The sequence below is a fragment of the Ranitomeya variabilis genome, chromosome 7 (assembly GCF_051348905.1).
Source record: "Ranitomeya variabilis isolate aRanVar5 chromosome 7, aRanVar5.hap1, whole genome shotgun sequence".
NCBI classification, from domain to species: Eukaryota; Metazoa; Chordata; class Amphibia; order Anura; family Dendrobatidae; genus Ranitomeya; species Ranitomeya variabilis.
The window spans coordinates 21,511,148-21,535,532 of NC_135238.1; the positions used below are offsets into that span (position 1 = coordinate 21,511,148).

General features: G+C 40.5%; 1 protein-coding gene across 1 annotated transcript in view; it reads right to left on the minus strand.

Annotated features, from left to right (window-relative positions):
- Nucleotides 1–12,578, minus strand: part of MEIOB (meiosis specific with OB-fold) — a 28,748-nt gene extending 16,170 nt beyond the window's left edge. Inside the window, exons 1-5 of the mRNA XM_077274423.1 lie at nucleotides 12,505–12,578; nucleotides 10,659–10,735; nucleotides 7,041–7,098; nucleotides 5,540–5,671; nucleotides 3,291–3,363 (exon numbers count right to left, since the gene is read on the minus strand). Coding sequence (XP_077130538.1) covers nucleotides 3,291–3,363; nucleotides 5,540–5,671; nucleotides 7,041–7,098; nucleotides 10,659–10,727 — 332 coding nt within the window. The 5' untranslated portion in view covers nucleotides 10,728–10,735; nucleotides 12,505–12,578. The remainder of the gene's footprint in view (nucleotides 1–3,290; nucleotides 3,364–5,539; nucleotides 5,672–7,040; nucleotides 7,099–10,658; nucleotides 10,736–12,504) is intronic.
- Nucleotides 12,579–24,385: the final 11,807 nt, after the last annotated feature.

Consider the following 24,385-nt stretch of genomic DNA (forward strand, 5'->3'; position numbering starts at 1 on the left):
GATGTCACTCAGCATATCCAGCTTTTCTGCTACCCATGCCATTAAGAATATCCAGCTCCACTGTTCCTAGTGTCGTCCGGCATATCCAGCTCCACTGTTCCAAGTGTTATCCGGCATATCCAGCTCCACTGTTCCAAGTGTCATCCGGCATATCCAGCTTCACTGTTCCAAGTGTCATCCAGCATATCCAGCTTCACTGTTCCAAGTGTCGTTCGGCATATCCAGCTCCACTGTTCCAAGTGTCGTCCGGCATATCCAGCTCCACTGTTCCAAGTGTTATCCGGCATATCCAGCTCCACTGTTCCAAGTGTCATCCGGCATATCCAGCTTCACTGTTCCAAGTGTCATCCAGCATATCCAGCTTCACTGTTCCAAGTGTCGTTCGGCATATCCAGCTCCATAGTTCCAAGTGTCGTCCGGCATATCCAGCTCCACTGTTCCAAGTGTCGTCCGGCATATCCCGCTCCACTGTTCCAAGTGTCGTCCAGCATATCCAGCTCCACTGTTCCAAGTGTCGTCCGGCATATCCAGCTCCGCTGTTCCAAGTGTCGTCCGGCATATCCCGCTCCACTGTTCCAAGTGTCGTCCGGCATATCCAGCTCCACTGTTCCAAGTGTCGTCCGGCATATCCAGCTCCACTGTTCCAAGTGTCGTCCGGCATATCCAGCTCCACTGTTCCAAGTGTCATCCGGCATATCCAGCTCCACTGTTCCAAGTGTCGTCCGGCATATCCAGCTCCACTGTTCCAAGTGTCGTCCGGCATATCCAGCTCCATTGTTCCAAGTGTCGTCCGGCATATCCAGCTCCACTGTTCCAAGTGTTATCCGGCATATCCAGCTTCACTGTTCCAAGTGTCATCCAGCATATCCAGCTTCACTGTTCCAAGTGTCGTTCGGCATATCCAGCTCCACTGTTCCAAGTGTCGTCCGGCATATCCAGCTCCACTGTTCCAAGTGTCATCCGGCATATCCAGCTCCACTGTTCCAAGTGTCGTCCGGCATATCCAGCTCCACTGTTCCAAGTGTCGTCCGGCATATCCAGCTCCACTGTTCCAAGTGTCGTCCGGCATATCCAGCTCCACTGTTCCAAGTGTCATCCGGCATATCCAGCTCCACTGTTCCAAGTGTCGTCCGGCATATGCAGCTCCACTGTTCCAAGTGTCGTCCGGCATATCCAGCTCCATTGTTCCAAGTGTTGTCCGGCATATCCAGCTCCACTGTTCCAAGTGTTGTCTGGCATATCCAGCTCCACTGTTCCAAGTGTTGTCCAGCATATCCAGCTCCACTTTTCCAAGTGCCGTCCGGCATATCCAGCTCCACTGTTCCAAGTGTCATCCGGCATATCCAGCTCCACTGTTCGAAGTGTCGTTCGGCATATCCAGCTCCACTGTTCCAAGTGTCGTCCGGCATATCCAGCTCCACTTTTCCAAGTGCCGTCCGGCATATCCAGCTCCACTTTTCCAAGTGTCATCCGGCATATCCAGCTCCACTGTTCGAAGTGTCATTCGGCATATCCAGCTCCACTGTTCCAAGTGTCGTCCGGCATATCCAGCTCCACTGTTCCAAGTGTCGTCCGGCATATCCAGCTCCATAGTTCCAAGTGTCGTCCGGCATATCCAGCTCCACTGTTCCAAGTGTCGTCCGGCATATCCAGCTCCACTGTTCCAAGTGTCGTCCGGCATATCCAGCTCCATAGTTCCAAGTGTCGTCCGGCATATCCAGCTCCACTGTTCCAAGTGTCGTCCGGCATATCCAGCTCCACTGTTCCAAGTGTCGTCCGGCATATGCAGCTCCACTGTTCCAAGTGTCGTCCGGCATATCCAGCTCCATTGTTCCAAGTGTTGTCCGGCATATCCAGCTCCACTGTTCCAAGTGTTGTCTGGCATATCCAGCTCCACTGTTCCAAGTGTTGTCCGGCATATCCAGCTCCACTTTTCCAAGTGCCGTCCGGCATATCCAGCTCCACTGTTCCAAGTGTCGTTCGGCATATCCAGCTCCACTTTTCCAAGTGCCGTCCGGCATATCCAGCTCCACTTTTCCAAGTGTCATCCGGCATATCCAGCTCCACTGTTCGAAGTGTCATTCGGCATATCCAGCTCCACTGTTCCAAGTGTCGTCCGGCATATCCAGCTCCACTGTTCCAAGTGTCGTCCGGCATATCCAGCTCCATAGTTCCAAGTGTCGTCCGGCATATCCAGCTCCACTGTTCCAAGTGTCGTCCAGCATATCCAGCTCCACTGTTCCAAGTGTCGTCCGGCATATCCAGCTCCACTGTTTCAATTGCCATCCAGCATATCTAGCTCCTCTATTCCACATGCTGTCCAGCATATCCAGCTCCACTGCTCCAAGTGTCGTCCAGCATATCCAGCTCCACTGTTCCAAGTGTCATCCAGCATATCCAGCTCCACTGTTCCACCTGTCATCCCGCATATCCAGGTCTGTTGTTCCAAGTACCGACCAGTAACTATTACACAATCCACTGTCCAATATATCTAGCTCCACTATTCCATATCGCGTCCAGCATGCCCTGTTCCACATGCCATCCAGTATATCCAGCTTCACTGTTCCAAGTGCCATCCAACATATATCCAGCTCCACTGTTCCGTGGTTCGTCCTGCATATTCAGCTCCACTGTTCCACGGTCCATCCATCGCATTCAGCTCCACTGTTCCATGGTCAGTCCAGTATATCTAGTTCCAGTGTACCACATGCTGTCCAATATATTCTGCTGGAAGGTTCCACGGTAGATCCAGTATATTCAGCTCCATTGTTCAATGCTGCTCCAGGCATCAACTAGCTATTCTAGCCCTTCTCTTCCATGTGTCATCCACATGTCCTGCACCGCTGTGCCTGCATACCATCATAGCATGGTCCCAGCTGCCTTACCTCACTATGACAAGTGCAATCCACTTCACATCCCTCTATATAAAATATCCACTGCAAACTGATAGATTCAGGCTAGGTTCAATTTTGGCGTGTTTACCAAATGCAGGATCCATACTTTTCAAACTGAATTTTTACAGTGGAGCACATATGTTTTTTTATTCATAATTTTATTGAAAAGAGCACTCATAGTCATACCAGGTAAATTAAATGAAATTGGAAGCTGTGCTGGTAAGCAGTTAGCACCAGTCACAAATGGGATGTAATAGTAGATATGATGTATCCCTCCCTGGTGCATGTATTGATGAGAGACGCTTGTCATATGTTTTCAATCTCCGCCATTATATGATAGGACGTTAGACCTTTACAGTCCCTGTGGGAGCGGCGAGCAGGAAGTTTACACATTACCTTGGTGTTGAAGGATTAAATTTTTCTTCCTTCTCTACGTCTTTTGTTTGCACGAGGGGATTTTCAATTATAACTAAAAGAAAAAAATAGGAATATTGTTTAGAACTGCTTGTATTCCCCGAAATGATAAATATAGATAATTAAAGTGTGCGGCAGTCGGGTAAAACAGATGTCCTCATTACCATGTAAACATAGTAAAATTGTACTAATCGGGGTTGCCGTGCACTCTTTGAACAGTTGTGACATCGTTGGATGATACATGTACTCGCAAACTCATTTTCTTGATGTATTTTACCCCGGGGTAGATTGCAAGTGTTCCCGAAAAAAAAAAATTAGTCATAGTTGTAAAAATAAACATTTTGTGAATCTCTACCTCCATGAATCACGCATACATTGTGTTCTGCATTTATTTATATTCCACATGCATCATTCCTTTTTTTGGAAAGAGCAGTTTGCTTTGATGAAGTATACGCTTTATTTTCTTTATTCTGGAGAAAATACATCACGGGAATCGACCTGGGATATCACAAGAGATCTTGTTATCTTCTCAACCGTATATTAATGCACTTAATATTAATAACAGGGAAGGAAGCTTCTCTACCGAGTCTATAGTCGGATCTGAACCATTTTAGCTAAAATGATGGACTACAATATTTCCTCTTGCTGGGGTGTGAATATTTTTTCAATTTAAAGTCTCCTTTTAAGGCCGGTTTCACATGGACCATTCTCAACTGGGAATATGTGGCCCAAACTTCTTGGTCTCTCGATCTGAGCGAATTATTAGGTGGCTAGCTCAGGTCGGATCATACTTTCACAAAAGTGTGAAACCGGCCTAAGAGGCATCTTTAGGGGCTACTTTAAGAACCTTGGTGATGGGGCACACTCCTGATTAGTCTTATTTCCTTGGCTGTTGGGTGGTAAGAACTTGCAACAAATTGATTTCTGCAGAAAAAGATTGAAACTAGACCCAAATTTAGATAAAGAGATGGCCTTGCATGTTTCCATTTCTTGTCTATGGGGTTCCCAGAGACAGTCAAATACAGCAGTCCCATAGACAATGCAGGGAGAGGTGATGCTCAGCCATAACTCCATTCATAGGGGGCTTCAGAGCTTAGGCATCAGTGGGGGTCCCAGTGCTCAAACAGGATAGATCATTGAGCAAAACTTGCACTCGGAGTACGTCTTGAATCATTTGATCCATTCTCCATCAGAAGCTGCTTCAGTGGAGTAATGTGCAATTTCTTTCCTTCCGACCATTTTTAAATTTTCAAATCCTGAAGTGGGGAAAAAAAAGCTGAAAAGACTGAACATATGAACAGCAAGATAAATGAATAGGAAGAGTCATTTGAGTTGTTATTTTATTAAGCTGACCTGCTCCGAAAAAAAAAAAAAGTTAATACATACCTTTTTGCAGAGTTTTCCAAGTTTTTGAGGGGGGAATTTGATGATTTTCTGTTCCAAAATCTCAGGATAAAAATTCAGAGAACACAAAAAAAGCGCAAAAAAGCTCCTAATTTCTACTTTATGTTTCCTGTTACAGAGCTTTGATTAAAGGTTATTGATAAAGTCAAGTGCAGATTACACTCAATTTAGTGTGTTATCTGCTCTGGAAACGTAATAAAAACTTATGTTCGGATTTTCATCATCTCATTCTAATCTATGGGGAAATTCCAGAAATATAACTCCTATACACCACAAATGAAGTTTCCATGTTGCACATTTCAAAATCACTTTGCTTGTCTGTTTCCGCAGCGTAAAAAAAGCACATTTTAGTAAAAAAAAAATATACACTTTGCTGGAAATGTAATACGCTGTGGGGGTGTTCTTTTTCATTGAAAATATGCAATGTCAAAAATGCACCAAATAATCTGCCTTAGGACGCAGTCAGAGAACCGCATAAATAGGACCAAGATCGAAAAGCAGTGAAAAGACTGGCCTGCGGCTCTCCAGACTCGAGCGTGACTGTTGCATAGAAATACATAAAGCTGCCATGCTCAGGTCTGGATAGCCACCTGCCAGTCCGTGCACTGTGTTTCGATCTCGGTACAATTTTTGTATCTGACTGCGCTCTTCAGGTGCAAAAACCTTGTCATTTATTAGCTATTGCTCAAAGCAACAAATCAGAGTCCAGGTCTCATTTCTGCAGCGCAGTACAAAAAAGAGAGCCTATACCTGATTGTTTGTCATGGGCAATATGGACACAACCCCTTTAAGCCTTCACATTTATCGCAGCCGTATTTTTAACTTACCACAGTCACCAATACGGAAACTTTCAGACAGCGATTTAATATATTCTTCTCGACCCCAACACGAGGCGTTAATGAAAGCGGAAGGTGAATCTCTTACTGTAAAGCTGAAAGTGTACCTCTCCAATCCAATATCTAAGTAGGAGGAGAAGAAGAGAGTAATTCCTGTATGCAATGACTTTTTAATTCAATTTGCCATATCTCAAAGTGATGCTTAATGGAGTTTGTCATTTGTGGTACATCTTCTCTGGAAAGCTCCAAGGAGCTGTAAGGATTCAGGAATCTTAGTACATGAGCTACACGGCGACTTGTGGCTTCACGATTGCAACCTGCTAACTCTCGCACTGCATGTTTTACCTGAGTGTAATTTTAACCCCTTCCAACCCAAATTTTTAATCTCTGTGCTATATATTTTTTCCATTCTTCCAAGAGCCAAACAGTCACAGCTCACAAAAATAAAACAGCCTTTTTTCGACACAAAGGTATAACATAAAAATAAACAGTCCATTTAGTAGTACTGGCTCATCCGACCCGTTCAGTTACACTGCCAGGTTAGTCAGGTATTGTAAAGATCTGACCAATACCAACAGGTCTTTCCACACATGCAGACAGTCTCTGAGGCAGCTCAGCTGCCTTTTAAATGAGCTGTAAAGCCTGGTTAGGATATATAGGAACAACCAGTACCACCCAGCTCTTTTGGCCATTCCTAAAACCCGGACCCAAAAATCCGGGTGCATTATAAAACCCTCTCAGCAACTACTTTACTTGAGCCTCCTCTCCAGGATTCACATCACTGAGGCTAGCCACCTCGGTGACACATATCTTCCATCCAGGACCTGTCCAGCTGCATCCTTACTATATATGTATATATAGATGTATATATTGTTATGACTGCGAAAGCACATTTACACAGGTAGCCTAGAAACCAAGAAAAAAGAATGAACCAGCTCACCCACAGCAGCATAATGGCACCGACCTGACACTGTAGGTTACTGCGCACAATCCTGCTGACAAGTTCCCTTTAAGTTAAAACAAAATTGTCCGTAGAGAGGGACAATCCTTTTAATGTGTACAGAAGTTGGAAGCTATTAGGTATTAAAAATGGTGATAAAAGTAGCCACACAATTAATGATGGTGATCATTACCAGACATTGCATGTGCATGTTTCCAATCAATGGAAATTTGTTCCATAGCGTGCATTATATATGGTGATTGCTATACATCGTTCTCTGCTAATATGGTGCAGTACAGACCCTAAATCTATATAACAACAAACATCCTAATCAATTAATTTCACGCTGAACGATGTCGACCTGAGCGCCGAACAGTATGTAAAATAGCAACGCGGAACAGAACAGATTTTCTCCGATGTATTAAGTAATTTGTTCATATTAATTAACATTAATCATTTGCAAAGAGAAAAAAACACAAAAGAAATAAAAAAAATTGTTCTGAGTGACGCGTAACTCTCGCAGCTCTCAAGAAATAATAAAACAGGCTTAACTTTTTCGGTCTGGAAATCCTTTGACATCTGTTTTCCCAATTACGATGCCTATTATGCTCTGAAAAATAAAAACGGTACGCTGTACACAAATAAGGCACAGATGTAGTTAGCAAATTAGATTTCACGCTCTTATGCGCCACCACAATTTTATTTTTATTTTTTTTTATTTTTTGGGGGGGGGTTGGAAATACCAATTACACAGTGTTGTCTGTTCCCCCCAGTACCCGGTAAATAGGCGCAATGAGGTATTGGATTTTATGGAAAGTATGTGAACACAAGAGCTGACATGCAGAATGTGAAACCCTCCTTACAACATTCCCTCCCCCCTCCGTTATATTTAATCATTAAATTGGACGATGGAATGATCATTGGCCCCCGTTTCCTTAAGTGTTTGAGTTTCCTGTAATCCCTCGTAATTTGGACTCTCACATGTAAAGTTTTGGTATGACATTCTAACTTATTCTACAATACAAAATTCCTCGCCCCCCTGTGCCCCGCGCACCGGCCGGAGTGTATTTAAATGCTATTATCTTATTAGGTTTCACTTATAAAAGAACCAGCATGCTGAAAGCATTAGCCGCTCCGCTCGTCACACTGTAAACATTACCCACAGCACTGATTATATCTGTCAGAGTTCAATTTAAAATATGTCAGTAACCATGTCCGAAACTGGGAGAGAAACGTATGGGATTTTCTACAACATAGGCGAAAGTATATAATCAAATGTGGCCTCATTCACACGTCAGTTTTTTTCACGGCTGAGAAAAATGGACCGATTTTCATCAGTGATTTTCACCAAGTTTCACCTGGATTTGGTCCGAGTGTCATCAGTTTTTCTCGTACATGAAATAAAAAAAATATTTCTCCACTTTCTCCCAAAAGTCAGTGAAAATCAGATTGCACTTGGATGTCATCAAGGACCCATGGACTTGCATTGTCGATTTTTATACGACACTCAAATCAAACTGTCTCCTCAATATTGCGCAAAGCTGTCGATCCATGAAAAATTGCAGACATGTGAATGAACCCCAGCGGATTGGCCACGGCGGATTCGCAGCACTTTTCCCTGAGTTTACAGTACCATGTAAACTTATGGAAGTTCAAAAAACTAGCGGAAACATAGTGTTGTTTATTCCCCAGCATGTTAATTCTTTGTGCGGATTCCGCAGCGGTTTACACCTGCTCCATAATAGGAATCCGCAGGTGTAAAACCGCAGGTGGAATCCGCACAAAATTCGTAAAAAAAATTGTGGTAATTCCACAAGAAATCCACAGTGCGGTTTACCTGCGGATTTACCAAAATCAGTCTGGAAAAATCCACAACGTGTGCACGTGGCCTTATAGGTATGAGTGCTATCAGTGAAAAAAATGGATAGCAGTCGTATGCAAAACGGAGATCAGAACGATGCCTTAGTATGCTTTCCAAGAGGAAAAGAACGGTACATGATCTTTAAAGTGGAAACACGGCCAATACGATCTTCAGTCCCATAAGTTTTTCCAATCAGAATCCACTGTTTTGACGGAGTTTTTCCTTTTCCTGAAGCTTTTTATGAAGTTTTTGCCTATGTGCACACAGAATCTTTTTCAGGTTAATTCCACTGTGGAAACCGCTTGAAAAATAAAAATAAAACATTCAAAAGAATGAATATGTAATTTCTATGTAAAAACGACTCACTGTTCATATGTTCAGGCTTTTGGATGTCTTTTAACTGCTTCAGGTTTCTAAAAACTCCAAGCGGTTAAAAGAAGTGAAGTGTCCATGCTTCTGACATTTTCCGTTTGAAAGATGCTCTGTGCAACTTAATATAGGTCAAAGAAAGGCTCTAAAGAAGCCCAGAACATTTTTTGGAGCATTGTTTTTGCATTGGAGGCCTGAACGTACACAAGTTGTTTTTACATTGCCATCCATAAGTTTATTCTTTTTGGTGCTTTTCTATCAGGTGGAATTTGCTGTAAAAATACATTGTGTGTACATACCCTAATGTCCAAAAAAAACTGCTCAAAAGATTGAACATGTGAACAGAGAAATGGTTTCCAAGGGAATTAAATTGGAGAAGCTTTTCAAGCATTTTTTTGTCCATATTTTTCAGGCATTTTTTCAGCAGAACCACTCCAAAAGATTGCATAAAAACTCTGTGTGCACGTACCCTAAAGGGCTATCGCTAGGGTATACGTTCGCTTTCCAATCATGGGGGTCTGCCTTCTGAACAAAGAATGAAGCGGCAGCAAGGTCAATTCAGTGTTTTTGTGCTCAGCTTCATAGCAACAGTGGTGGACATCTTCATAGCAACAATAGTGCATATCTTCTTAGCAACAGTGGTGTATATGTTCATAGCAACAGTGGTTTACAGCTTGATAATAACAAGCATACGGCATCATAGCAACAGTGGTATATTGTTTAGTAGCAACATAAGTGTACAGCTTCAGAGTAACCATGGTGCAAGCTTCAAAGCAACAATGGTGAACAGCTTCATAACAACAGTGGTGGGCAGCTTCATAGCAACAGTGGAGAAGAGCTTCATAGCAAGCAAGGTGTACAGCTTCATAGCAACAGTGATATATAGCTTCATACCAACAGAAGTGTACAGCTTCATAGCATCCATGATGCAGGTTTCATAGAAACAGTGGTGGACAGCTTCGTAGCAACAATGATATACTGTACAATTTTAGAACAACAGTGGTGTTTCCTTGTATACCTTGGTCACGTACACTGGGAGTCGCTCTGAGCTTTCCTGCTTTTCTGGTATTTATACCTTTAGGACTGTGCTAAAATACCACACGCAAGCTGCAGACAAAGGTTTTGCAGGTTTTGGACAAAAGTGGTTTTGTTTATGTAATCCTGATTCTCCCAGGTTGACTTCTCTGAATCCTCTTGGTAGCTATAATAATAGTTGCCCTGGTGTTCACCCAACTTTCCCCCAAACTAAAATAACCAAGAAACAACTGCACTTTTAGACGGGTGGCACCGGGACTTTCACAGGGCTTGGAAAATGTCTCCATCCAAACGTAAAGCGCAAATGTAAAGAAAACATGAGTAAATTGCATTGGAATAAGAGCACTTACGACCGGCCTTGTTTATGACAAGCAATTTTCCTCTTTGAACCGTCTAACACAGCGGGACTAAGACTATTTCCACATCCCGCAACCTTCGAATAAAAGTAAAACGAGCCAAAGGGGAATTTAATGGGGCCGTAACGCACAACAGTTGAGGCAAATTGCTAGGGACAGCTAGAACGGCTCAAATTTTGCCGTCAAGAGAGGAGAAAATACCAGACGTTTCCTCGCTGCATTATGATTTTTTTTTTTACTTTGTTGAGTCCCAGCAATTATCTATTCAGCGGGCGATCGGGCAGATACAAAAGGGTCTCTCATACACTCTGACAAAGGCTTGGCCGACGCGTAAGTGCAGGGCCGGGCACCGTGACACATCCCTGGACAGCACCAGCAGCATCGGTTTACATCCCCTGCAGTGTAGGGGACAATTAAGGTATTGTGGAAGCAGAAATATGGGCATCGCTGTTGGGAAACACGGTGACAATGTGGTCGTTTGTAGTTGGAGGTCGAAGCGGATGGGATGTCGCTGGAGCGGAGCAAGATAACAGCGTTACTGATACTTACCGGGCGAGACAGATTAGGGTGTAGGTCGGAAATGTTGACAAAACCTTGACGGAAGGTGCAAGACGCCATCCTCTAATCTACAAGGTCATGAGAGTACAGGGGTTCATTTATTTATTCCTAATGACTTTAATGCTAATTCATTTAATCTGGACGCACATTCAGCTGAAATTTATTGTGACGCAGAGACCCACAGAGGGACAGAGGTGACTAGTGACCCACGGAGTCCCTGAGCTGCGATACATACCGCCGGCCGATCAGAGGGCAGCAGCTAACGACAGCGTCGTGCCCGTCACAGGCAGCGCATTGTAGTAACATCATGCGCCAACGAATAATGGCATGCTGAAGTCAGCTGCTGGTCTCTATGCAAGGAATAGAAGAGGATGCCCTGGTGGGAGGAGTACAGTAAAAAGAATCGTTTATTTCTTCTTTGTGTTCGAAAAGAGCAACAGAACAAGGGTCTTTATGCCAGGAAGGGGCCTGTGATCGAGGGACATTATTACTGGAAAGGGCTCAGGATGGAGGGCCATTATATCAAGATGGGGGACATTATTACTGGAAGGGGCACAGGATGGAGGGACATTATTACTGGAAGGGGCCCATGATGGGGGACATTATTAATAGAAGGAGCTCAAGATGGGGGACATTTTACAAAAACGGTGCCCAGAATGGGGGACATTATTCCAGGAAGGGTCCAAAATGGGGGGGCATTATCACTGGAAGGGGGCTAGGATAGGAGTCATTATTACAGGATTGGGGACATTATTACATGAGGGGTAAACACAAGCCCATGCATCTAACCAACATATAGGTTGGGTCTCAGGTCCAAATTTTGCACCAGAGCCCATTGGACTGTAGATACGCCACTGATGACACCATGCGTTTTACCATGCAATTTCCTCAAAAACTGGAAAAAATATTCGAACTGCAGCGAAACATTAAAACAAAAAAACAATTCTATTTTTGGGGGGAGATTCGTTTTTACTGCGTGTATTGTGCAGTGGAAATTTTTGGGGGCTGAGGTGCGGTGACCAAAAACAGCAATTTGGGTGCACAGGTTCAATTATTTTTTTTTTACTTTTATAGATCAACGTTTAAGGATGTGAAAATACCGAAAATTGCATATTTTAATTTTGATGGAAGCAGCACCTGAATCCCTGCCATAAAAAAAAAATTCAGGAGTGGACAATGCCTTTAAGCTCTGGTCGTGGAAAGGTTATTGAGGTTTTAGGGGGTACTTTTCTATACTGATTAGAGATGGCAGCAATAGTTTGTTATATATCTAGTGAGAGCGACCCGACTTAAAAGTTTTATCCAAGATTACGAAAAAAAAACATGGCTACCCACAGAGCTCCATTGAGGTGAATGGGCTGAGGGTGTCACACCACACACAAGCTGTAGGCAAAATTGGTCATGTTTTATCTAATCATCGAGATAGTTATTAGCTCGGCGATGAATAAAGCATCTGGCACTTTGGGATTCACCTCATGTGACTTCTTCCAAAAAATGGCGCCATTCGTATCCTAGAGCAATGGAAAGAACAGCGCCATTTATTGAAGAGGTCAGCCATGCTTATTTAATCTGCTAACCCCTTTTAAGAATTCATGAGGTAAAATAATTGGAGTAGTGTCCGTTTGATCAATTTGGACATTGTATATTATTGACAAGTGAATATAATGGCTGGAGAATTGGCAAAATTGTGAAATTGGACGTAAGATGGACAGTTACATTGCCAAAGCCACTTTATGCATGAGTTAAAACTATGACATTATGAGGGCAAAAGGATAAATAAAATAGTTGCCATGTAAAAAAAATATATCAATGAAATGTCATCATTTTTCCATTATACCAAAGGAAACAAATGTACTGAGTCTGTACTGCCAATGTCCTGCCACACAGCTCACTGAGGCGGGGCAGAGAGTGGAGCCTGTGTGTATAGAGAGGGGAGGAGTCACTGCTTACATTCCACTGCCCCCTGCTGGCAAGGAAGCAACCTGCAGCCTGTGTCTTACTGAAATGCATTGATGTACAATAACAAATTGTATTGTGGCACCGTGTTAGCCAGAAAAATCAATGTGAATATATTTCTGTCCAATGATGACAGAAGTATTCTAGGAGTGATACCTTTATTGGCCAACCAGAAAATAATATGTTTGCAAGCTTTCAGAGCACAGTGGAATGCATTCAAATAGTTATATTCTTGTACATTGGGGCAGTATTATAGTAGTAATATTTATGTACATAATAATAATAATAATTATTTTTTTTATTTACATAGCGCCAACATATTCCGCAGCATTTTACAATTAAGCTGGGACATTATACTAGTTATATTCTTGTACATAGGAGCAGTATTATAGTACATAGGGGCAGTATTATACTAGTTATATTCTTGTACATAGGAGCAGTATTATAGTAGTTATATTCTTGTACATAGGGGCAGTATTATAGTAGTTATATTCTTGTACATAGGAGCAGTATTATAGTAGTTATATTCTTGTACATAGGGGCAGTATTATAGTAGTTATATTCTTGTACATAGGAGCAGTATTATAGTAGTTATATTCTTGTACATATGAGCAGTATTATAGTAGGTATATTCTTGTACATAGGGGCAGTATTATAGTAGTTATATTCTTGTACATAGGAGCAGTATTATAGTAGTTATATTCTTGTACATAGGGGCAGTATTATTGTAGTTATATTCTTGTACATAGGGGCAGTATTATAGTAGTTATATTCTTGTACATAGGGACAGTATTATAGTAGTTATATTTTTGTACATAGGGGCAGTATTATAGTAGTTATATTCTTGTACATAGGAGCAGTATTATAGTAGTTATATTCTTGTACATAGGGGCAGTATTATAGTAGTTATATTCTTGTACATAGGAGCAGTATTATAGTAGTTATATTCTTGTACATAGCGGCAGTATTATAGTAGGTATATTCTTGTACATAGGGGCAGTATTATAGTAGTTATATTCTTGTACATAGGAGCAGTATTATAGTAGTTATATTCTTGTACATAGGGGCAGTATTATTGTAGTTATATTCTTGTACATAGGGGCAGTATTATAGTAGTTATATTCTTGTACATAGGGACAGTATTATAGTAGTTATATTCTTGTACATAGGGGGCAGTATTATAGTAATTATATTCTTGTACATAGGGACAGTATTATAGTAGTTATATTCTTGTACATAGGGGGCAGTATTATAGTAATTATATTCTTGTACATAGGGAGCAGTATTATAGTAGTTATATTCTTGTACATAGGGGCAGTATTATAGTAGTTATATTCTTGTACATAGGGGCAGTATTATAGTAGTTATATTCTTGTACATAGCGGCAGTATTATAGTAGTTATATTCTTGTACATAGGAGCAGTATTATAGTAGTTATATTCTTGTACATAGGGACAGTATTATAGTAGTTATATTCTTGTACATAGGGGGCAGTATTATAGTAATTATATTCTTGTACATAGGGAGCAGTATTATAGTAGTTCTATTCTTGTACATAGGGAGCAGTATTATAGTAGTAATATTCTTGTACCTAGGAGCAGTATTATAGTAGTTATATTCTTGTACATAGGGAGCAGTATTATAGTAGTTCTATTCTTCTACATAGGAGCAGTATTATAGTAGTAATATTCTTGTACATAGGAGCAGTATTATAGTAGTTATATTCTTGTACATAGGGAGCAGTATTATAGTAGTTCTATTCTTCTACATAGGAGCAGTATTATAGTAGTAATATTCTTGTACATAGGAGCAGTATTATAGTAGTTATATTCTTGTACATAGGAGCAGTATTATAGTAGTTATATTCTTGTACATAGGGGCAGTATTATAGTAATTATATTCTTGTACATAGGGAGCAGTATTATAGTAGTTATATTCTTGTACATAGGAGCAGTATTATAGTAGTTATATTCTTGTACATAGGAGCAGTATTATAGTAGTTATATTCTTGTACATAGGGGCAGTATTATAGTAGTTATATTCTTGTACATAGGAGCAGTATTATAGTAGTTATATTCTTGTACATAGCGGCAGTATTATAGTAGGTATATTCTTGTACATAGGGGCAGTATTATAGTAGTTATATTCTTGTACATAGCGGCAGTATTATAGTAGTTATATTCTTGTACATAGGAGCAGTATTATAGTAGTTATATTCTTGTACATAGGGACAGTATTATAGTAGTTATATTCTTGTACATAGGGGGCAGTATTATAGTAATTATATTCTTGTACATAGGGAGCAGTATTATAGTAGTTATATTCTTGTACATAGGGGCAGTATTATAGTAGTTATATTCTTCTACATAGGGGGCAGTATTATAGTAGTTATATTCTTGTACATAGGGGCAGTATTATAGTAGTTATATTCTTGTACATAGCGGCAGTATTATAGTAGTTATATTCTTGTACATAGGAGCAGTATTATAGTAGTTATATTCTTGTACATAGGGACAGTATTATAGTAGTTATATTCTTGTACATAGGGGGCAGTATTATAGTAATTATATTCTTGTACATAGGGAGCAGTATTATAGTAGTTCTATTCTTCTACATAGGGAGCAGTATTATAGTAGTAATATTCTTGTACATAGGAGCAGTATTATAGTAGTTATATTCTTGTACATAGGGAGCAGTATTATAGTAGTTCTATTCTTCTACATAGGAGCAGTATTATAGTAGTAATATTCTTGTACATAGGAGCAGTATTATAGTAGTTATATTCTTGTACATAGGAGCAGTATTATAGTAGTAATATTCTTGTACATAGGAGCAGTATTATAGTAGTTATATTCTTGTACATAGGAGCAGTATTATAGTAGTTATATTCTTGTACATAGGGGCAGTATTATAGTAGTTATATTCTTGTACATAGGAGCAGTATTATAGTAGTTATATTCTTGTACATAGCGGCAGTATTATAGTAGGTATATTCTTGTACATAGGGGCAGTATTATAGTAGTTATATTCTTGTACATAGCGGCAGTATTATAGTAGTTATATTCTTGTACATAGGGGCAGTATTATAGTAGTTATATTCTTGTACATAGGGGCAGTATTATAGTAGGTATATTCTTGTACATAGGGGGCAGTATTATAGTAGGTATATTCTTGTACATAGCGGCAGTATTATAGTAGTTATATTCTTGTACATAGGGGCAGTATTATAGTAGTTATATTCTTGTACATAGGGGCAGTATTATAGTAGGTATATTCTTGTACATAGCGGCAGTATTATAGTAGTTATATTCTTGTACATAGGGGCAGTATTATAGTAGTTCTATTCTTCTACATAGGGAGCAGTATTATAGTAGTAATATTCTTGTACATAGGAGCAGTATTATAGTAGTTATATTCTTGTACATAGGGAGCAGTATTATAGTAGTTCTATTCTTCTACATAGGAGCAGTATTATAGTAGTAATATTCTTGTACATAGGAGCAGTATTATAGTAGTTATATTCTTGTACATAGGAGCAGTATTATAGTAGTAATATTCTTGTACATAGGAGCAGTATTATAGTAGTTATATTCTTGTACATAGGAGCAGTATTATAGTAGTTATATTCTTGTACATAGGGGCAGTATTATAGTAGTTATATTCTTGTACATAGGAGCAGTATTATAGTAGTTATATTCTTGTACATAGCGGCAGTATTATAGTAGGTATATTCTTGTACATAGGGGCAGTATTATAGTAGTTATATTCTTGTACATAGCGGCAGTATTATAGTAGTTATATTCTTGTACATAGGGGCAGTATTATAGTAGTTATATTCTTGTACATAGGGGCAGTATTATAGTAGGTATATTCTTGTACATAGGGGGCAGTATTATAGTAGGTATATTCTTGTACATAGCGGCAGTATTATAGTAGTTATATTCTTGTACATAGGGGCAGTATTATAGTAGTTATATTCTTGTACATAGGGGCAGTATTATAGTAGGTATATTCTTGTACATAGCGGCAGTATTATAGTAGTTATATTCTTGTACATAGGGGCAGTATTATAGTAGTTATATTCTTGTACATAGGGGCAGTATTATAGTAGGTATATTCTTGTACATAGGGGGCAGTATTATAGTAGTTATATTCTTGTACATATGAGCAGTATTATACTAGTTATATTCTTGTACATAGGAGCAGTATTATAGTACATAGGGGCAGTATTATAGTAGTTATATTCTTGTACATATGAGCAGTATTATACTAGTTATATTCTTGTACATAGGGGCAGTATTATAGTAGGTATATTCTTGTACATAGCGGCAGTATTATAGTAGTTATATTCTTGTACATAGGGGCAGTATTATAGTAGTTCTATTCTTCTACATAGGGAGCAGTATTATAGTAGTAATATTCTTGTACATAGGAGCAGTATTATAGTAGTTATATTCTTGTACATAGGGAGCAGTATTATAGTAGTTCTATTCTTCTACATAGGAGCAGTATTATAGTAGTAATATTCTTGTACATAGGAGCAGTATTATAGTAGTTATATTCTTGTACATAGGAGCAGTATTATAGTAGTAATATTCTTGTACATAGGAGCAGTATTATAGTAGTTATATTCTTGTACATAGGAGCAGTATTATAGTAGTTATATTCTTGTACATAGGGGCAGTATTATAGTAGTTATATTCTTGTACATAGGAGCAGTATTATAGTAGTTATATTCTTGTACATAGCGGCAGTATTATAGTAGGTATATTCTTGTACATAGGGGCAGTATTATAGTAGTTATATTCTTGTACATAGCGGCAGTATTATAGTAGTTATATTCTTGTACATAGGGGCAGTATTATAGTAGTTATATTCTTGTACATAGGGGCAGTATTATAGTAGGTATATTCTTGTACATAGGGGGCAGTATTATAGTAGGTATATTCTTGTACATAGCGGCAGTATTATAGTAGTTATATTCTTGTACATAGGGGCAGTATTATAGTAGTTATATTCTTGTACATAGGGGCAGTATTATAGTAGGTATATTCTTGTACATAGCGGCAGTATTATAGTAGTTATATTCTTGTACATAGGGGCAGTATTATAGTAGTTATATTCTTGTACATAGGGGCAGTATTATAGTAGGTATATTCTTGTACATAGGGGGCAGTATTATAGTAGTTATATTCTTGTACATATGAGCAGTATTATACTAGTTATATTCTTGTACATAGGAGCAGTATTATAGTACATAGGGGCAGTATTACAGTAGTTATATTCTTGTACATATGAGCAGTATTATACTAGTTATATTCTTGTACATAGGAGCAGTATTATAATACATAGGGGCAGTATTATAGCAGTTATATTCTTGTACATATGAGCAGTATTATAGTAGTTATATTCTTGTACATAGGAGCAGTATTATAGTAGTTATATTCTTGTACATAGCGGCAGTATTATAGTAGTTATATTCTTGTACATAGGAGCAGTATTATAGTAGTTATATTCTTGTACATAGGGACAGTATTATAGTAGTTATATTCTTGTACATAGGGGCAGTATTATAGTAGTTATATTCTTGTACATATGAGCAGTATTATACTAGTTATATTCTTGTACATAGGAGCAGTATTATAGTACATAGGGGCAGTATTATAGTAGTTATATTCTTGTACATATGAGCAGTATTATAGTAGTTATATTCTTGTACATAGGAGCAGTATTATAGTAGTTATATTCTTGTACATAGCGGCAGTATTATAGTAGTTATATTCTTGTACATAGGAGCAGTATTATAGTAGTTATATTCTTGTACATAGGGACAGTATTATAGTAGTTATATTCTTGTACATAGGGGCAGTATTATAGTAGTTATATTCTTGTACATAGGGGCAGTATTATAGTAGTTATATTCTTGTACATAGGAGCAGTATTATAGTAGTTATATTCTTGTACATAGCGGCAGTATTATAGTAGTTATATTCTTGTACATAGGGGCAGTATTATAGTAGTTATATTCTTGTACATAGGGGCAGTATTATAGTAGGTATATTCTTGTACATAGCGGCAGTATTATAGTAGTTATATTCTTGTACATAGGGGCAGTATTATAGTAGTTATATTCTTGTACATAGCGGCAGTATTATAGTAGTTATATTCTTGTACATAGGGGCAGTATTATAGTAGTTATATTCTTGTACATAGGGGCAGTATTATAGTAGGTATATTCTTGTACATAGGGGGCAGTATTATAGTAGTTATATTCTTGTACATAGGAGCAGTATTATAGTAGTTATATTCTTGTACATAGCGGCAGTATTATAGTAGTTATATTCTTGTACATAGGAGCAGTATTATAGTAGTTATATTCTTGTACATAGGGACAGTATTATAGTAGTTATATTCTTGTACATAGGAGCAGTATTATAGTAGTTATATTCTTGTACATAGCGGCAGTATTATAGTAGTTATATTCTTGTACATAGGGGCAGTATTATAGCAGTTATCTTGTATATAGGAGCAGTATTATAGTAGTTATGTTCTTGTACATAGGGACAGTATTATAGTAGTTATGTTCTGTACATAGGAGCAGTACTATAGTACTTATATTCTTGTACATAGGGGCAGTATTATAGTAGTTATTCTTGAACATGGGGCAGTATTATAGTAGTTATATTCTTGTACATAGGAGCAGTATTATAGTAGTTATATTCTTCTACATAGGGGCAGTATTATAGTAGTTATATTCTTGTATATAGGGGCAGTATTATAGTATTTATATTCTTGTACATAGGAGCAGTATTATAGTAGTTATATTCTTGTACATAGGGGCAGTATTATAGTAGTTATATTCTTGTACATAGGGTCAGTATTATAGTAGTTATTCTTGAACATGGGGCAGTATTATAGTAGTTATATTCTTGTACATAGGAGCAGTATTATAGTATTTATATTCTTGTACATAGGGGCAGTATTGTAGTTATATCCTTGTACATAGGGGCAGTATTATAGTATTTATATTCTTGAACATATGAGCAGTATTATAGTAGTTATATTCTTGTACATAGGTGTTATGACCCCAATGGCGAGGGTCTCAGAGATATCAGCAAGTCTGCGAAGTACAAAAATCCAGCTCATAGGGCAGTGGTAACTGGGTTGACCATATATCTACTCCTAACGCCAACCCTAGAAGTAGCCGGGGAACATGCCTACGTTGGTCGCTAGATGTCTCGCACCAGCCGGAGAGCTAACTACCCCTAGAAGAGGAAAACAAAGACCTCTCTTGCCTCCAGAGAAAGGACCCCAAAAGTAGGATACGAGCCCCCCACAAATAATAACGGTGAGGTAAGAGGAAATGACAAACACAGAGATGAACTAGGTTTAGCACAGAGAGGCACACTTACTAATAGCAGAATATAGAAAGATAACTTATATGGTCAACAAAAACCCTATCAAAAAATCCACGCTGGAGATTCAAGAACCCCCGAACCGTCTAACGGCCCGGGGGGAGAACACCAGCCGCCCTAGAGCTTCCAGCAAGGTCAGGATACAGATTATATACAAGCTGGACAAAAATAGCAAACAATAAAAAATTGCAAAAAGCAAAAAAACAGACTTAGCTTAATGAAGCAGGAACCAGGATCAGTGGACAAGAGCACTACAGATTAGCTCTGATATCAACGTTGCCAGGCATTGAACTGAAGGTCCGGGGAGCTTATATAGCAACACCCCTGACCTAACGACCCAGGTGAGCATAAAAGGAATGACAGACATACCCAGAGTCAAATCCCTAGTAACCACTAGAGGGAGCCAAAAAGTAAATTCACAACAGTACCCCCCCTTAGTGAGGGGTCACCGAACCCTCACCAAGACCACCAGGGCGATCAGGATGAGCGGCATGAAAGGCACGAACTAAATCGGCCGCATGCACATCAGAGGCGACCACCCAGGAATTATCCTCCTGACCATAGCCCTTCCACTTGACCAGGTACTGAAGCCTCCGCCTGGAGAGACGAGAGTCCAAGATCTTCTCCACCACGTACTCCAACTCGCCCTCAACCAACACCGGAGCAGGAGGCTCAGCAGAAGGAACCACAGGCACAACGTACCGCCGCAACAAGGACCTATGAAATACGTTGTGAATGGCAAACGACACCGGAAGATCCAGGCGAAAAGATACAGGATTAAGGATCTCCAATATCTTGTAAGGACCAATAAATCGAGGCTTAAATTTGGGAGAGGAGACCTTCATAGGAACAAATCGAGAAGACAGCCATACCAAATCCCCAACGCGAAGTCGGGGACCCACACCGCGGCGGCGGTTGGCAAAACTCTGAGCCTTCCTCTGTGACAACTTCAAGTTGTCAACCACATGATTCCAGATCCGCTGCAACCTATCCACCACAGAATCCACCCCAGGACAGTCAGAAGGCTCCACATGTCCCGAGGAAAAACGAGGGTGGAAACCAGAGTTGCAGAAAAATGGCGAAACCAAGGTGGCAGAACTAGCCCGATTATTAAGGGCAAATTCAGCCAACGGCAAGAAGGTCACCCAATCATCCTGATCAGAAGAGACAAAACACCTCAAATACGCCTCCAGAGTCTGATTAGTTCGTTCCGTTTGACCGTTAGTCTGTGGATGAAAAGCGGACGAAAACGACAAATCTATGCCCATCCTACCACAAAAGGATCGCCAGAACCTGGAAACAAACTGGGATCCTCTGTCCGACACAATATTCTCAGGAATGCCGTGCAAACGAACCACGTTCTGGAAGAACACAGGAACCAGATCAGAAGAGGAAGGCAGTTTGGGCAAAGGAACCAGATGGACCATCTTGGAGAAACGATCACATATCACCCAGATGACAGACATGCCCTGAGACACCGGAAGATCCGAAATGAAATCCATAGAGATGTGTGTCCAAGGTCTCTTCGGGACAGGCAAGGGCAAGAGCAACCCGCTGGCACGAGAACAGCAAGGCTTAGCTCGAGCACAAGTACCACAGGACTGCACAAATGACCGCACATCTCTTGACAAGGAAGGCCACCAAAAGGACCTGGCCACCAGATCTCTAGTGCCAAAAATTCCCGGGTGCCCTGCCAACACAGAGGAATGAACCTCGGAAATGACTCTGCTGGTCCATTTAGCAGGCACAAACAATCTGTCAGGTGGACAAGAGTCAGGCCTACCAGCCTGAAATCTCTGCAACACACGTCGCAGATCTGGAGAAATAGCTGACAGGATAACTCCTTCCTTAAGAATACCCACAGGTTCAGCGACTCCAGGAGCATCAGGCACAAAGCTCCTAGACAGAGCATCGGCCTTCACATTCTTAGAACCTGGTAAATATGAAACCACAAAGTCAAAACGGGAGAAAAACAATGACCAGCGGGCCTGTCTAGGATTCAGGCGTTTAGCAGACTCGAGGTACATCAGATTTTTGTGATCAGTCAAGACCACCACACGATGCTTAGCACCCTCGAGCCAATGACGCCACTCCTCAAATGCCCACTTCATGGCCAACAACTCCCGATTGCCCACATCATAATTTCGCTCAGCCGGCGAAAACTTCCTAGAGAAAAAGGCACAAGGTCTCATAGTAGCACAACCAGGGCTTCTCTGCGACAAAACGGCCCCTGCCCCAATCTCCGAAGCATCCACTTCAACCTGAAAGGGAAGTGAGACATCAGGCTGGCCCAAAACAGGCGCTGAAGTAAACCGGCGCTTCAACTCCTGGAAAGCCTCCACGGCAGCAGGAGCCCAGTTAGCCACATCAGAGCCTTTCTTGGTCATATCCGTCAACGGTTTAACAACGCTAGAAAAATTAGCGATAAAACGACGGTAGAAGTTAGCAAAACCCAAGAACTTCTGAAGACTCTTAACTGACGAGGGTTGAGTCCAATCATGAATAGGTCGAACCTTGACTGGGTCCATCTCCACAGCAGAAGGGGAAAAAATGAACCCTAAAAAGGGAACCTTCTGTACACCAAAGAGACACTTTGAGCCTTTAACAAACAAAGAATTTTCACGCAAAATCTTGAAAACCATCCTGACCTGCTCCACATGCGAGTCCCAATCATCAGAAAAAAACAGAATATCATCCAGATAAACGATCAAAAATTTATCCAGATACTTCCGGAAAATGTCATGCATAAAGGACTGAAAAACTGAAGGTGCATTAGAGAGCCCAAATGGCATCACCAAGTACTCAAAATGACCTTCGGGCGTATTGAATGCGGTTTTCCATTCATCTCCTTGCTTAATGCGCACAAGGTTGTACGCACCGCGAAGGTCTATCTTGGTGAACCACTTGGCACCTTTAATCCGGGCAAACAAGTCTGACAACAACGGCAAAGGATACTGAAATTTGACAGTGATCTTATTTAAAAGCCGATAGTCAATACAAGGCCTCAAAGATCCGTCTTTTTTAGCCACAAAAAAGAATCCCGCACCAAGAGGGGAAGAAGAAGGACGGATATGCCCCTTCTCCAGAGACTCCTTGATATATGAACGCATCGCGGTATGTTCAGGTACCGACAGATTAAACAGTCTTCCCTTAGGAAACTTACTGCCTGGAATCAAATCTATAGCACAGTCACAGTCCCTATGAGGAGGCAGTGCACTTGACCTAGACTCGCTGAAGACATCCTGATAATCAGACAAATACGCCGGAACTTCCGAAGGCGTAGAAGTAGCAATAGACACGGGCAGGGAATCTCCATGAATTCCATGACAGCCCCAACTTGACACTGACATTGCCTTCCAGTCCAAGACTGGATTATGGGTCTGTGACCATGGCAACCCCAAAACAACCAAATCATGCATTTTATGCAGAACAAGAAAACGTATCACCTCGCGGTGTTCAGGAGTCATGCACATGGTAACCTGTGTCCAAAACTGCGGTTTATTTTCTGCCAATGGCGTAGCGTCAATACCCCTAAGAGGGATAGGATTTTCTAATGGCTCAAGAACAAAACCGCAGCGCTTGGCAAATGACAGATCCATAAGACTCAGGGCAGCACCTGAATCTACAAACGCCATGACAGGATAAGATGACAGTGAGCAAATCAAAGTTACAGATAGAATGAACTTAGGTTGCAAATTACCAATGGCGACAGGACTAACAACCTTAGTAAGACGCTTAGAGCATGCTGAGATAACATGTGCAGAATCACCACAGTAGTAACACAAGCCATTCTGGCGTCTATGAATTTTCCGCTCATTTCTAGTCAGGATTCTATCACATTGCATTAAATCAGGTGCCTGTTCAGATAACACCATGAGGGAATTAGCGGTTTTGCGCTCCCGCAACCGCCGGTCGATTTGAATAGCCAGGGCCATGGAATCATTCAGACCTGTGGGAATGGGAAAACCCACCATCACATTCTTAATGGCTTCAGAAAGGCCATTTCTAAAATTTGCAGCCAATGCACACTCGTTCCACTGGGTCAGCACGGACCATTTCCGAAATTTTTGGCAATACACCTCAGCCTCGTCCTGGCCCTGAGACATAGCCAGCAAGGCTTTTTCTGCCTGAATCTCAAGATTGGGTTCCTCATAAAGCAAACCGAGCGCCAGAAAAAACACATCAATATCAGCCAATGCCGGATCTCCTGGCGCCAGCGAGAAAGCCCAATCCTGGGGGTCGCCCCATAAAAAAGAAATAACAATTTTCACTTGCTGAGCAGAGTCTCCAGAGGAACAGGGTCTCAGGGACAAAAACAATTTACAATTATTCCTGAAATTTCTAAAC